General features: G+C 57.8%; 1 protein-coding gene across 50 annotated transcripts in view; it reads left to right on the forward strand.

Moving 5' to 3' along the window:
* Positions 1-14636, forward strand: part of PCBP3 (poly(rC) binding protein 3) — a 221450-nt gene that overhangs the window by 185589 nt on the left and 21225 nt on the right. For 27 of the 50 annotated variants that reach the window (XR_014078046.1, XR_014078045.1, XR_014078048.1 and 24 more), the window contains 6 exons: positions 8332-8486; positions 10707-10730; positions 11533-11565; positions 11927-12043; positions 12781-12912; positions 13619-13747. Coding sequence is in view for 46 of the 50 variants with exons in the window: in XM_081574282.1 (XP_081430408.1) it covers positions 8332-8486; positions 10707-10730; positions 11533-11565; positions 11927-12043; positions 12781-12912; positions 13619-13747 (590 nt within the window). In the remaining 4 variants the exon portion in view is untranslated. Of the gene's footprint in view, positions 1-7648; positions 7750-8331; positions 8487-10706; positions 10731-11532; positions 11566-11926; positions 12044-12780; positions 12913-13618; positions 13748-14636 lie in introns of all 50 variants that reach the window. The other 23 variants (XM_081574301.1, XM_081574319.1, XM_081574305.1 and 20 more) reach the window with 2 other exon arrangements.

Raw genomic sequence — 14636 nt, forward strand, 5'->3', positions numbered from 1 at the left:
CATCTTTGTAACTGAAGTGAATGAATTTTTTATCGACAGCATATGATTGAGTCATTTTTCTTAGTCCACTCTGCCATTCTGTTTTGTTTATTGGTAAATTTAGACTATTTACATTTAATGTAATTATTGAGAGGTTAGAACTTAAGTTAGCTATTTTATTTTTTGTTTTCTATTTGTTCTCCCTGTTTGTTTCTCTGTTTCCTTATCTCCTGCCTTCCTGTGGGTAACCCAACATTTTTAATGATTCCATTTTGATTTATTGATAGTGTTTTTGAGTATCTCCTTTGCAGCTCTTCAGTGGTTGCCTAGGTATTGCATAACATGTGTATAACTAATAGGTTCTGCTCATGGAAGGAGGCACTGCCTCTACTTCCTCACCCACCACCCACCACCTGACTCCCAACTCACTGCCTCTGGTGATTTCTTTCATGAAGGAGAGGAGCAGGCCCTGGGTTCTGTGGCTAGTTGTTTCCTACTGCTGGCAGCCTCCTAGAATTCCTGGCAGATGGAAGGAGGGAAGAGTTGGGTGGGAATTAGGACCAGTGGCTCCCGAACATGGTTTGCTCGAGAGGAGTCTGGAGAACCATAACTGCAGCCTCTGGAACCACCTGGGTTTCCTGAGTCAGGCCCCGAGGGGCAGTGCACACACCTTGGTCAGTGCCGAGGCCTCCTTGTTCTGTCACCACAGATGCTCTGTCACCATAGGAGGCCAGGTGAGCCCTGGGCCAGCAGGTAGCCCTGGGATGCCAGTGGGGGGATCTCCTTTCCCAGACGTGAGCCTCATAGCTCACCACCTTCCTGGGATGGGACGTCCTGTGTAGCTGCTGCCTTGGGGGCATTCTGGGATTCTGGTCAACAGTCCTCAGCGCTTCCCCAGGAGTGTGCCCAGCCCCTAGTTGCTGCCTGAGGTCTCATGCTGACCAGGGACTGCCTCTCAGGGGGCCCCACGTTGGGGGAAGGGATTTCCCTGGTGAGCCCTGCTCTGTGGGCTCAGGCCTCCTCCAGTTCCTCTGGCTCCTGTGTCATGATAAGGGTTTCCTGACAGACCCTTCCTCCCTGTTTACTCCTCTTTTTAGGACACAGCACAATGCCTGGAGCTTAGTCATGGCCAGGGAATATGTGTTGAATTAAGAGTTATTAATTACCAGTTTCCTACAAGGCGAATTTCAATCTGCGTCTTGCATGTATGTGTTCCTGGAGGAAAGAGCAGGGGTGAAAGAGGCTGGCACTGGTCCGGGCACTGGCCTTTGACCCCATGTCCTCTGTCACACCCAGAGGTATGACACACTTGCAGCAGGGAGAGGCCACAGTGGGGTGGGCCGTGTGGCTCCGCCGGGCAGGTGTCCCTGGAGGGGCCATCAGCAGGCTTTCTCGGGTACCTTCCCGTTGGGGGTGGCTGCTCAGCGACAGGATCGTCCTCTGCAGTGACCAGCAGTGTGGCATCACGTGTAACTTCACCCTCCTACTGGCCTCCTAAATGCAGCTTCAGTCGTTCACCCAGAGCCACCCACCCCCTGACACTGACTTCTGAAATCCACCAGAGTTTTAAGTGAAATGTAAATGAATGCATTTTACACACGTGAACAGAACTGTATTGTGATGATGACGAAGTTTCCGTGTTGAATGGCCGTTGCTTCCTGAATGTACCTCTCTGACCTGCTTCCTCCTTGGCCATAGAGCAGTCAGGGTAGGGGAGTGCAGGCTGGAAAGCTCCGCAGGGCAGCCGGGGCCAGCAGAGGGGAGAGAGGAGCGGACTGGTCAGCTGCAAGCCCCCTGCCCCCAGGGGTAGGAACACAGCCCCCGCTCCCCGTGTGTGTCCTGTGATGGGAGAGGAGTCCAGTCACACAAAAGCCTGGGGTCTGCTGGAAACCGCTGGGACTCTGCCCTCCGCCCTGACCAGGCCATTCCTGAGTGTGGGGATGTGCCTGGCTCAGCAGGCTCCTCAGCCTCAGGCGGCCTTTCTCTCAGACAGACTCAGCAGCCTAGACCGGCTGTGGGCGAAAGTGGGGCTGCATCTGCCCATCCAGGGTCCCCTTAGCCTCTCCCCCAGCCCCCAAAGCCTGCTCTGGGAGGGAGTCAGTGCTGAGGACCCATCCCCCTCTGTTCCCCCATCTGTCTCCCCCTGCAGTGCGAACGCAGGACTTGGAAATGGTTGCTGGAGGTGCTCCTTGGCCCTGGGCACACACCCAGCTGTGGCCCCAGCGTCCTTGAGGGAAGGACACATGAGTGCGTGAGGTGTCCTGTGGGCACGGGATCGCAGTCCCAGGACACCTGCAACACCCTCCCCCTTGGTTCTCTCAGCCTGGCATCAAGAAAGACCAGGGGAGCTCTCACAGGCGGACGGAGCACCCCAGCGACCTGGGTGCAGTGCCCACAGCAGGGCAGCCCGAGCCCTCCCTCAGACGCCACAGACGTGGAGTGTCCCTGCCCTGTGCTAGGCGACCCTGATGGGGACGCTGGGGGCTGTGCTGGGCGCCACAGGCTTTCTGCAAGGAGGGGCCAGAACAAACGTGAGATCTGGTTGTGGGGAGCATGCAGCTGGTTCCCATAGCCAGCCTTGCCCCTGGGGTCACCCTTTCCTTAACTCTGGCCTCAGGCTTTGCATCAGGGGGCAAGGTGACACGTGTCCCCGAGCAGAGGAGCAAAGCAAAGTGGTCAAAGTGAATTTGTGTTTCCTGAGCACTGAGTGGGGGTCGATTTGGACAATTTCCTTACAGTTGGGACTTAGCCGAGGAGATGCTCTGGCCATGCTGAGGGTCCACGTCTGGAGTTGGGAGGAGCCACATGGTTTGGAGACCGAGTCAGGCCTCAGGCTCGTCCAAGGCAGCACTGGGTCTCCTTCACCCTGCCTGCGGGCTGTGGGCTGTGCTGCCCCAGGAAGTGACCGGGCGCTTCTGGGTACTCACCCCGTGACCACACGGCCAAAGCTCTCGTCACCGTCATATGGCATCAGGGTGACCTGCCTGCCTAGCCCTCGACCCAGAAAGGACGACGGTTACACAACCCAGGCATGGGCACTGATGTTGTCCCTGTGACTGGAGCCTGTGTTCAGGAAGTCGAGTATGTCCGGTGGAGACTTGGGGGTCAGGGAAGATCACCCAGGCTGCGTTTCTGGAGGTGACACGGCAGCGCCGAGACAGCACGTGCACTGGATGTTCTGGGGGCATGCAGGGTGGCAGGCAAGTGAGTCCAAGGCAGGAGCAGAGCCTCGGAGGTGAGCCTAGGGACCAGGGCAAAGTGCAGCCCGACATGCCTGCCAGGGGCCTGCATCGGGCAGGGCAGAGAATATGCTTGCAAAACACAGCTGCAGTTTTCCCAATTTGATGGAAATTCTAAGACCACAGATCCAAGAAGTTCAGTGAGGCCCCAAGAACCCAAAACACAAAGCACATCATAATCAAAACCAGTGATTAAGAGAAGCGCCTTAAATATGCTCGAGAGGAGGACTTTCCTTTCAAAGGACAAAAGGGAGAGTGCAACAGACCCCTCCCCTAGGACACAGTGCAGGTAGGGTGGCAGGGAGCTCTGTCTACCTGGGATATACTGCACCAGATGAGACAGACTTCCAAAGATGGTGGCATAAAGCTGTCCAGATGCTCCAGAGCTGAGAACACATCCCCGGCAGACCTGCCCAACCAGATACACGGGGAGATTCTTACGGCAGAAGGAAAATGATAGCATGGCCATACAGGTGAGCGTGAGAGACACTTTTATTATTATCCAAATCCCTTTAAAAGGGAGTTGACTGCTTGCACTTAAAAACAAAGTACTGTGGGACCTATAACATAGACGTGTGGCAATAACAGTGCAGAGGCCGAAAGAGGCAGGCACCGTGCTGTTGGGTCGTCCTGCGCCCGTCTGGTGGTGAGGCTGCAGTCCATGGACTGAGTCAGGTCCGGCGTCTGTGCACAAGCCCTGAAGCCTCCCCCTGGATGAAAAGACCCAGAGTGGTTACTGCTAAGAGAACAAAGGAGATGAGGTGGAATCATAAAGTGTGTGCCATTAGTCCAAAACATGGCAGAGGAAAAGTGGACACAGGGAACAAAGGACAGATGGTGGGGTGATAGACTAAAGTCCCCCAAGCAACAGTCACGTGAATGGTCTCAACACCCCCAGTTAAAAGGCACATCGTCAAAAAAGATAGAAAATAAGGACCAACTATATGCTGCCCACAAGAAACCCACTTTGAATATAAAGACACAAATGAAAAGTAAGAGATGGAAGAAGAGACTCCATGCTAACACTAGTGAGTAATAAGATCAGGTGTCTATGTTAACAACAAAGTAAATTTTAGAGTCAAGAATATTACCAGAGACAAAGGAGGATCTTTCGTCATGATCCAGGGGTCACTTCATCCACAGAACATAATAGTACTAAAGGTTATGATGCTGATGATGGAGATTAAAATACACGAAGCAAAAAAAAAAGTAGAACTGCAGGAGAAACAGACGAATCCACGCTCACAGTCAGAGATGCCAAGATTCCTACTCAGCGATGGACAGAAGAGCATCACAGCCATCCACACTCTCGTCGAGTCTGTGGAACACCCCCTGCAGGTCAAGATTCCTGCTCAGCGATGGACAGAAGAGTTTTGCAGTCATTCTGGCTTTATGTGGAACAGCCCACCCAGGCATACAGACCAGAGATAGATCACATTCTGGTCCATAAGCAAGTCCTCGATAAACTTAGAATATCTCAAGTATTATAAGATGTGCTCTCCAACCGTAATGGAATTAAATTCGAAATCAATAAAAAAACACTATCTAGAAAATCTCCAAATATTTGAAAATTCAGTAACACATTTCAAAATATGCCATGAAACAAAAAAAGAAATCATAAGAGAAAAGCACAAATATAAAAATGTGGGGAATGCAGCTAAAGCCACACGTAGAGAGCAGTTTATAGAGCTAAAGATTAAGGCAAAAAGTAAGACTTTCAGTCCATGTCATTACCTTCTTTCTAAAGTTACTAGAAAGGGCTTCCCAGGTGGCTCAGTGGTGAAGAATCCGCCTGCCAATGCAGGAGTTGCAGGAGACATGGGTTCGATTCCTGGATCAGGAAGATCCCCTGGAGGAGGAAATGGCAACCCACTCCAGTATTCTTGCCTGGAAAATCCCATTGATGGAGGAGCCTGGTGGGCTACCATCCATGTAGTTGCAGAGTCAGACACAACTGAGCAACTGAGCACACATGCAAGGAAACTAGAAAAGAGGAGTAAATAGAACCCTATTCCTGTGTGCCCAGTCTCAGGCCCAAGCAGAACTTGAAGACGAGAGCCAGGATGAGGGTGTCCGTCAGAAATCAGGTGCCCTGGGCGGGGGTGCAGGGTGAGACCTGGACTCAGGCGTCGTGGATGCTGTCAGCACAAAGCAGCATTTAGACCACTGCTGGACAGGCTTCCGGGGGGGGGGGCAAGAAGAGGGCCCTGCCAGGCCTGATGGGGGTCATATCTGCTTCTCCTCTTCCTCTCATCAAATGGAATAAAATGCATTAAATCCCCAGCATGGGGAGGACGGAACGAGGGGTCCTTGCCGGAATCTACCAGTTTCTGAGCGCCCAGCGCGGGGAGGGCTCTCTGATGACCCGGACATCCAGCTGGGCCCCTAGGGGTGCAGCTGCTGCTTCTTGCCAAGCGCCCCTGGCAGCCACAGGGGCGGGAGTGAGGCCGGCACGTGGGGCGGCCTCAGGTGGGAGGCGACCTGAGCCTGGGGAGGTGGCCCGAGGATAGACAGTTCTGCCTTCCCTGTGGCGCGGGCCGGCTCTTCAGGGTCAAGGGTGCCCCCGGTGGCCTGATCGGCTCCCGAGCTGCTCCTGTCTGCGGCGGTCCGTGGAAGTGAGGCCTGGGACGCCCGCTCCTGGCATGTGAGGCGGGCTGGCACTCACTGGCGCGTGTGATAGATGGCAGTTGACAGCCCGCAGCCTGGAGCACCCCTGGCACTCACTGACCCACTTTCTCCTCCGTGGCTGGAACATTTACATAACAGATGGCCCCAGGGCCCTGCTGTCCGCCCCCAGAGGAGGTGATTCTAATTACACAGGAGGCGGAGGCGCGTTGCTGGCCTGGCCGCCCTGTGCTGGTTTGTGGGTGCTTGGGCTGCTCTGCGCTCATTTGTGGGTACCTGACTGCCCTGTGCTGGTTCGTGGGTGCCTGGCCGGCCTGTGCTGGTTTGTGGGTGCCTGGGTGCCCACCTGGCCGGCCTGTGCTGGTTTGTGGGTGTCTGGGTGCCCACCTGACTGCCTTCTGCTGGTTCATGCGTGCCTGGCTGCCCTCTGCTGGTTCGTGGGTGCTTGGCCGCTCTCTGCTGGTTCATGGGTTTGGGGAGACTGTGTGGGTTGCTGGGGAGTGTCCACCCGGCAGGGAGTATGTCTATTTGGCACCACTGTGATCATCTGAACGAGACCATCCCCTCCTTTCTGGGTCCTTCTTACTCCTGCCCTGCTGCCTGCCCCGTCCAGAGCTCTGCAGAGACAGAGCACCCTCCCCACCCTCAGACACAGTGCCAGCACACGAGGCTGGTTGCTCAGGCATGGCCAGTGAGGGTTTTATTTCAGTGTCAGTAACCACGAGCGGTCGATGACTTCCATACCAGTCAGTTAAGACAGAGCATGAGGGTGTGAAGGTGATGTGTTCACACGCTGCCGTGTTACATCACCGTGCACCAGCTGTCTCAGGATCTCTGTTCCTGTGGGCGGGTGGGCGGCATGTCCCCCAGCGAGGGGGGCTTGTCCTCTGTCACCTGGCAGCTCTGCCCACCTCTCCGGTGAGCGAGGCTCCTCCTGGTCCTCTCCTGGACTTTTTATGGAACCCCTGAGGCCCAGCCCCAGACCAGTCATCCGGCATGGTCCCCCTGCCTGGCCTTCCCCCACCTTCTGGCCACCAAGTGGTGCTCTGCTGTCAGAACCCTGTATCTGCTGCTTGGCCGAAGCCCGCTCTCTGCGCCAGCCGCCACCCGTGCACCCCACAGACACGGGCACAGAGACGCCTGTTGGCGCTCCCGAAAGGCCCCAGCTCCCGGATCCTCCTGACCTATCCCCACCAGTAGCATCACCTCTCATCCCTTTCTTCCGAGAGCCCCCTCCCCACACTGACCGCCCGACTCAGCCCTTGCCTCCCTGACCTCCTTCCAGTCCTCATCACTGCTCTCCTGTGGCTGCCCCACATACTGCGGGAGGTGGCCTGTCCCTCAGACCTGGACTCTATGCCCACCTTGACTGGGGGGAGGTGCTCAGCTCCTTCCTCCACACAGTCAGGCCGAGTTCCATCAGCCGAGTCCCCTGCACACACCTGCGCTGTCCCTGTCCTTCAGCTCCCCTGCCTATGACCACCCCTTGTCTGCAGTCCCCTGCACACACAGTGCACTGTCCCCGTCCCCCAGGTCCTCTGCCTGTGACCACCCCTTGTCTTCAGTCCCCTGCACACACCTGCGCTCTCCCCATCCCCCAGGTCCCCTGCCTGTGACCACTCCTTGTCTGCAGTCCCCTGTACACACCTGCGCTCTCCCCGTCCCCCAGGTCCCCTGCCTGTGACCACCCCTTGTCTTCAGTCCCCTGCACACACCTGCGCTCTCCCCGTCCCCCAGGTCCCCTGCCTGTGACCGCTCCTTGTCTGCAGTCCCCTGCACACACCTCCGCTGTCCCCGTCCCCCAGGTTCCCTGCCTGTGACCACTCCTTGTCTGTGGTCTTATACCGGAGCCTGAATGTTGCCTGGAGGGTGAGGTGCTGACCCAAGGCTCTGCAGGAAGTATACAGTAAGCGGACCATGATACCGGATGTAAAGCATTTTCTGAAAACTTGGTAAAGTGGGGACACTCAGCTATTTCACAGTTTGGTTAGTGGAGACGAATCCACTTTAGAAATGAGGATAGCTAAAGAGTCTCGACTCTAGCCCTACAAGTGCACGGATCTGTGGTCTCCAAGTTCCTTAAGGCCGAAGGGAGGGTTCTGGCCCTGCTGTGCTGGGCAGTGGGCAGAGCAGACACACATGGAGGGCCCCAGGCTGATGGGGTCACCCCTTCCCCTCCAGCCACTCACGGTCTCTCATCCCGGAGGGGACACTGAGGCCCAGGGCCCTGCATTGGTCAGCAGGCAGGCCGGGTCAAGCCCTGGTGGCCTTTCCCTGGGACCTGTCCCCCTGCCGTGTGGCTGCAGCCCCTGCAGGGCCCACAGTGCAAGTCCCAGGGCGCCCTTCCCTCCTTCGTGTGGCTGGGTGCCCTGGATCCCTCTGCTCAGAGCCCCACCTTTCACCCCCAGAGGTGTAGGAGGCTGTAGTCCAGCCTCGACCTGGCCCGGAGGCGCAGCCCCAACCCCTGACGTGAGCCCTCCCCCACCAGGTGACACCATCTGGGCCCCATCTGTCCTTCCTCACGGCGCCCTCGGCACCCTGAGCCACCACCCCCAGCTACATTTGGGAAGAAAGATGGAGTCCAAGGTCTCGGAAGGTGGCCTGAACGTGACGCTGACCATCCGCCTGCTGATGCACGGAAAGGTACGGGCCTGGGGGAAGTGGAGGCTGCCCACGCAGGGGCTCAGTTCTGAGCCAGGCCTCTTACAATTCCAAGTGATCGCGAACTCGCACAGCCGGTGCGTCGCCGTTCCCCTGCTCCTCCCACTCAGCCTGAGCTGCGCTGCGGCCCCATCCCTGCCGCCTCGTGTGTGTCCTCTACGCCAGGGCGCTCTCCTCCAGGACAGGATGCTGACTGTGCCTCACTGTGCCCGCTGCCTGTCAGCCCAGGGCTTCCCTTCATCCGGCGCTCCCCACACTCCCTGTGCCTTTTGCCTTCGAGTTCCCATCCAGCTCTTTTGTAGAAACAATGTCCCTCACTCCATCATGTTGGCTTTTTCTGCTGTTTCCTCGCCGTTGGCAGGAGTGACCCAGAAGCCTTCCTGTCAGAGCCCAGATTTCAGGGCATCACTTTGTGGGGGCACCTGCGGGCATCTCCCTGCCTCCTCCACGGTCATCTGGGGTCCTTGCTGGCGGCTGGTTAGGTGCTGCGTGACTGCCTGTGTGCCCCCTTGCTTCACTCACAGCTCCTGCACGTGGGGTTCACTGTTTTGCTCCTGTCACACCACCCCCCAACTGTCCCTGTCCTACCATCACTGGCTCTGATGCTCCATTGCCCCTGACTTGGCCATGGGGGTCGCACCGTTCTGACAGCACCCCCTCTGGTGTAGAACACCACCATTGCTCATCCTGCTTTCCTGCTGCTTCTGGAATTGGCCCAGAGACCCTGACCCCCATGAGTGAGGCTGGTAGGGTGGTGTTAGAAGCCCAGGTATGGGCGCATGGGAGTGTTCATGGCTCTCGGGCTTCTGTGGGTCCCAGGCAGGGCTGGGGAAGGTGTGTTTGTGTATATGTGTGTGTGTCTGTGCACATTTACACACTGCTGCTTTCCATGTTTATCTCTTTGCTGGGCCCCTGAGCTCACACCCCCAACTCCAGTCTAGCAGCACAGTCTCGTCTTGGTCCCATGGCCCGTCCTTATGGGCAGTGGGAGGAACCTGGGCCGCAGAGGCCCTGACCTCATGCCCGAGGCCCTGCTCTTCCCAGCTCTCTGCAAGCTGGAGCTCACACCCAGCACCCCCTTTCTGTGGTGAAGGAAAGGTGACCACCTGCCTACTCCCGGGGTGGGGTGATGTTTGGCTAGGGTTGTCGGAGGCTGGTTGTGTACTGCAGAGGGCAGTCTGAGGTCAGTTACATACCCCACTTCCTGCAGCAGCTGGCACAGCAAGCACCCAACCCTGCCCTGGGAAGTGAGGTATCCTGACCACCAAGGGAGCCCCCACCCAGTGCCTGGCCGCCTCAGCTGCACATAGCCGCCCCCATGGCCTCACAGCACAGACCCTCCCAGGGTCTGCCCCAGGACACTGTCATTGCTGAGGGCGTCACTGGAACAAGGAAGATGAATTTAATTGTGGAAGCTGCTCTCTGCAGCTAAAAGCCAGTGGGCCCTGCATCCCTGGGCGGGGCTGCCCAGCAGGGCACGAGGGTTTGTCCTGGGTAAGGAGGTGCCATGATGGGCGGTCCTGACCATGAGCATGTCTGAACCATCGTGGACCCCATGCTTTAAAACCATGGCAGCATGTTCAGACATCTTTCAATGTTCTGTGTGTGTGTGTGTGTGTGTGTGTGTGCGCGCGTGCGCAGTCAGTCACTTAGTTGTATTTGACTCTTTGTGACCCTAGGGACCATAGCCCACCAGACTCCTCTGTCCATGGGATTCTCCAAGCAAGAATTCTCCAGGCAAATGGAGTGGGTAGCCATTTTCTTCTCCAGGGGATCTTCCCGATCCAGGGTTCGAACCCTCAACTCTTGCATCCCCTGCATTGGCAGGAGGGTTTTTTTACCACTGAGCCACCTGGGAAGCCCCTTTCAATGTTCTACCTTTTTAAAAAAGGTCAAATAGCAATAGCACTAAATTTTTACATCACAAGGTCATTGAGGGAGATTTTTCCTTCACCTGTTTCTTGCAGGCTCCCTTGAGGCCTAAGTGCACAACTGATGCCTGCCAATATGTTTGTCTAGAAAGCAGCTTGCCGTTCTCTTTGTCTGTCTGTCAGAGGCAGGGCCGCCTACCGCCTGCCGCCTCCTGGCCGTCCAGCCCCGCTGCTATTCGAGTCCGGCCAGTAGGCGGTCTCCCGCGCCTGTCATAGGCGTCCTGCTCTCTCTGCTCTCTTATATCACCTCTCTGTGCTTCCTTTCCTACAGGAAGTTGGCAGCATTATCGGAAAGGTAATTATTGAGTGAACTCTGCCTCTCTTGGGGCCTCAGGGGGAAGTGAGGCCCAGAGCACCCGAGCTGGGGGTGGGCACTCACCTGTGTGCCTCACATGCAGAGAGGGTCCCTCGGGAATCCTGCCCCCTGCCTTCATGTTGCACCCCCGAGGCTGTCCCAGCGCCTCCTGTTCTCTGGCCCTGCAGGAGCCGGGAGCCCTCCCCTGAGGCAACCCCACCCCCAGGGTTCTGGCCACCAGTCCTTCTTCCCAAGTTTGACCCGTACAAGTCCCCACGTCATTCATGGGAGCAGTGTCCTGCCTCCAGCCTGAGTGTAGTGAGTCCATTCTCACAGAAATGCTCCCAGGGAGAGCGAGCACTGATGTGGAAGCCCACGTTTGTGGGCAGGCAGGCCAGGAACCCCTCCCCAAGTCCTGTGGCTGTCTAAGGCTCCCTGGTCCCACATGGTCCCTGAACAGTGGGGGCACCCCTAGAGCTCGGAGTCAGGCTCTTTTTCACAAGCTGCTCTTTTTTGAGGGGTTGCCTGTGGGCCTAGTCCCCACTTTGCCTGTGGTGAAGATGGAGGAGGGTGCAGACCTGCCGGGTGGAGCAGGTGCCCAGGTTAGGTGTGGAGCCACGTCAGGTCCACGGGGCCAGGCCCACTCAGCCTGCGACCTGGGCCCTGGACAAGGGGGCAGGGAGGGTTGCAGGGTCACCTGTGTTGGGCACCGAGTCTGGCCTCCGGTGCTGGGGTGTCCAGCCTCCCAGGCCTGTGGCAGAAGCCTGAGTGACCCCCTCCCTTGTCTGAACCTCTGTTCCAGAAAGGAGAGACCGTGAAGAAGATGCGTGAGGAGGTGAGTGGGCCCCCTGAGCCCAGCGCCATTCCTGGAAGGGCGGGAGGGTGGAGGCTGGGCCTCCTAGTAGCTCTGCACCCAGCCCCACAAGGCCTGGACCCATCAGGAGCCCCACACACCAGGGACGAGAGTGAGGGGCGACCGTGGGGAGCCCCCAGTGTACACGCTGTTGGTTCAGGCACCCTCCTGGGTCACGCCCGGGTCACGGCCCGCTCATCAGGGTAGGACTGGTCATCAGTGCTGAGGCTCGGGTGCCGCCAGCCTGCGGGCATCTCTGGTGGTCAGTAGGCCCGAGGACCCAGCCTGCTGCCAGCCCGGTAGCTTGAATCCAGTTCCTGAGGTGTGCTCACCTTCATTCCAGAGCGGGGCGAGAATCAACATCTCGGAGGGAAACTGCCCAGAGAGGATCGTGACCATCACGGGCCCCACGGATGCCATCTTCAAGGCCTTCGCCATGATCGCCTACAAGTTTGAAGAGGTAAGGGGTGCCCAGGACCCCTGCTCTGGGCGAGCGGACCTCTTAGCTCCTCTGCCTCCGCCAGGACCTCCCCAGCAGTCCACCTGGTAACAGGCCAGCGCCCCTCCCTGAGGCTCACCTCCCTCACCGAGGGTTTCCTCAGGCCTGGCCCCCAGCACACAAGCCCTCAGGGAAGGCCTGGCACCTGGCAGCGAGGCAGCTGCATGGGGCCTCTGCCCTGTCCACAGCGGCTGACCCCTGAGGTGGGCAGCTTGGCTCAGATGTGTGCAAAGGGAGCCCAGACGTGGGAACCAATACACCTTTATGTGTCTGTGCACTTCTGTGTCCGTCTACCAGTGAGTTAAACCTTAAGATGTTTATGTGTTTCTGATGTTTTTGAAATTTCTTAGAGTTATTTGATGTCTTTACTGAGAGGACGATCAACCTGGGGAGTAAATCTTTCTGTCAAATGTAACACCCTCTGTCCAGGCCCCTGTCTGCCCCACCAGGCCTGATGGTCAGAAGTCAGACCCTGAGTCTGGGCACTCTGGGGGCTCACGCCCCACCCCACAGCAGCACTGTGATGCTGGGACAGGCCTGTCTGGGGGTCTCCTGGTGTTCTCCAGCCTCCCTCTCCTCGCCACCTGAGCCTGGCCCAGCCTCGCAGGCCCTGCAACCAGCCCGGCCTGCCCCCCCCCCACCGCCACGGCGAGCCTGTCTGGGCTCTCACAGTGGTGTGCATGCCTCTCCCTCCCCAGGACATCATCAACTCCATGAGCAACAGTCCAGCCACCAGCAAGCCTCCGGTGACGCTGAGGCTGGTGGTCCCTGCTAGCCAGTGCGGGTCCCTGATTGGCAAAGGCGGCTCCAAGATCAAAGAGATCAGGGAGGTAACAGCCCCCTTCCCCCACTCCAGTGCCATGAGCCAGGCAGGTTAGGACACCCCTGGGCAGAGCACTGGCCCCCTCCCTGCTGACCCTTCAGCATAGAGCTGGGAACGTGGGAAGGACGAGCACAACGCAGAGTGGCCAGGGGACCCCCGATCTGGGTGTCATGCACAGGCACCAGGCCTGACTCCTAGGACGGGGCCCCAGTGCATGGGCTCTGCCCCCTAGGGAGGTGCCTGGGAAAACGTTGAGCCACCCAATGGGGTGGAGGTCGCCTGAGGTATGACCTCACACCCACATGTTCATTTCCCAAGGAAAGCCTTCCTGTCTCAAGGGAGGGCAGCCCCCGGCCCAACTCCTTCCAGGAAAGACAGCCATACAGTTCAGGCCCCGAGACTGGAGTCCGTCTTGGTCTGGGACCTCAAACTCCACAGAGAGGGAGAATTCCACATACGTGGGAAAAAAACTGTCTACTGAGATGCCCCTCCCTCCGCCCAGCATCACCTCTCCTGCACAGGTCCACGCTGGCAGCAGTGGGCTGAGTCAGACGGATGTGGCTGCCCACAGATGCTCTAGACAGAGCATGCAGAGGGCGTGGAGGGGTGACCTGGGGCAGCATCCCGTGGGCATCCCGAGGGCAGTCAGGAAGCATTGCTCCAGTGCCCGCCGCCCACCTAGCAGAGCCCCATCCAACATCCAGTCTCTCCAGTCCACAGGTGCCCAGGTCCAGGTGGCCGGGGACATGCTGCCCAACTCCACAGAGCGGGCAGTGACCATCTCGGGGACCCCGGACGCCATCATCCAGTGTGTCAAGCAGATCTGTGTGGTCATGCTGGAGGTACAGTCTGTCTGCAAGTCCGGGCTCCTCGCCTGCCTGCCCCTCACTACACCCGGCCCTGCTTTCTGAGTGCTGGAGGTCTCAGGTGCCCTGAGGATTCATTTGGTCAGTGTTGCCTGGACTAGGCCTCAGGAATGGGCCCAAACCCCTGACCCAGGCTCCAGGCAACTTGAGTGAGAGCTGTGCAGTGTGTGTGGGCACCGTGGGAGGGCTGCCAGCTCCGCCACCTCAGGGTGGGGTCTCATCTTCACTGGGGGTTTGGGGAGAGAACAGAGAAGGTGATGGGGGCACAGGCCCTGCCAGAATCTATGGAGTTGAATGAAGAGTCCACGCAAAGGGGCAGGCCTTAAAAATGGTGCACCTGTGTCCTGAAGACAGGCCTGTGCTAAAGACAAGTGTGCACTAGAGACAGATGTGCACTGGACACAGGTGTGCATGGAAGTCAAATGTGCACTGGAGGCAGATGTGCATGGAAAACAGGTGTGCACTAGAGGCAGCTATGCACTGGAGGCAATTCTGCACTGAAACAGGTGTGCACTGGAAGTAGATGTGCACTGCAGACAGGTGTATACTGGAGACAGGTGTGCACTGGAGACAGATTTGCACTGGAGTCAAGTATGCACTGGAGGCAGATGTGCATGGAGACAGGTGTGCACTGGAGGGCAGGTGTGCCTTGGAGGCTGGTGTATTGGAGACAGGTCTGCACTACATGCAGGTATGCACTGGAGATAGGCAGTTTTGCACTGAAACAGGTGTGCACTGGAAGCAGGTGTTTCTGCAGACAGATGTACACTCATGACAGGTGTGCACTGGAGACCAGCATGCGTGGAGACGACAAGTGTGCACTGGAGACAGGTGTGCATGGAGACAGGTGTGCACTGGAGGCAGA

This window comes from Giraffa tippelskirchi, chromosome 2 (genome assembly GCF_054371585.1).
Source record: "Giraffa tippelskirchi isolate mGirTip1 chromosome 2, T2T-mGirTip1v1.2.pri, whole genome shotgun sequence".
Lineage (NCBI taxonomy): Eukaryota > Metazoa > Chordata > Mammalia > Artiodactyla > Giraffidae > Giraffa > Giraffa tippelskirchi.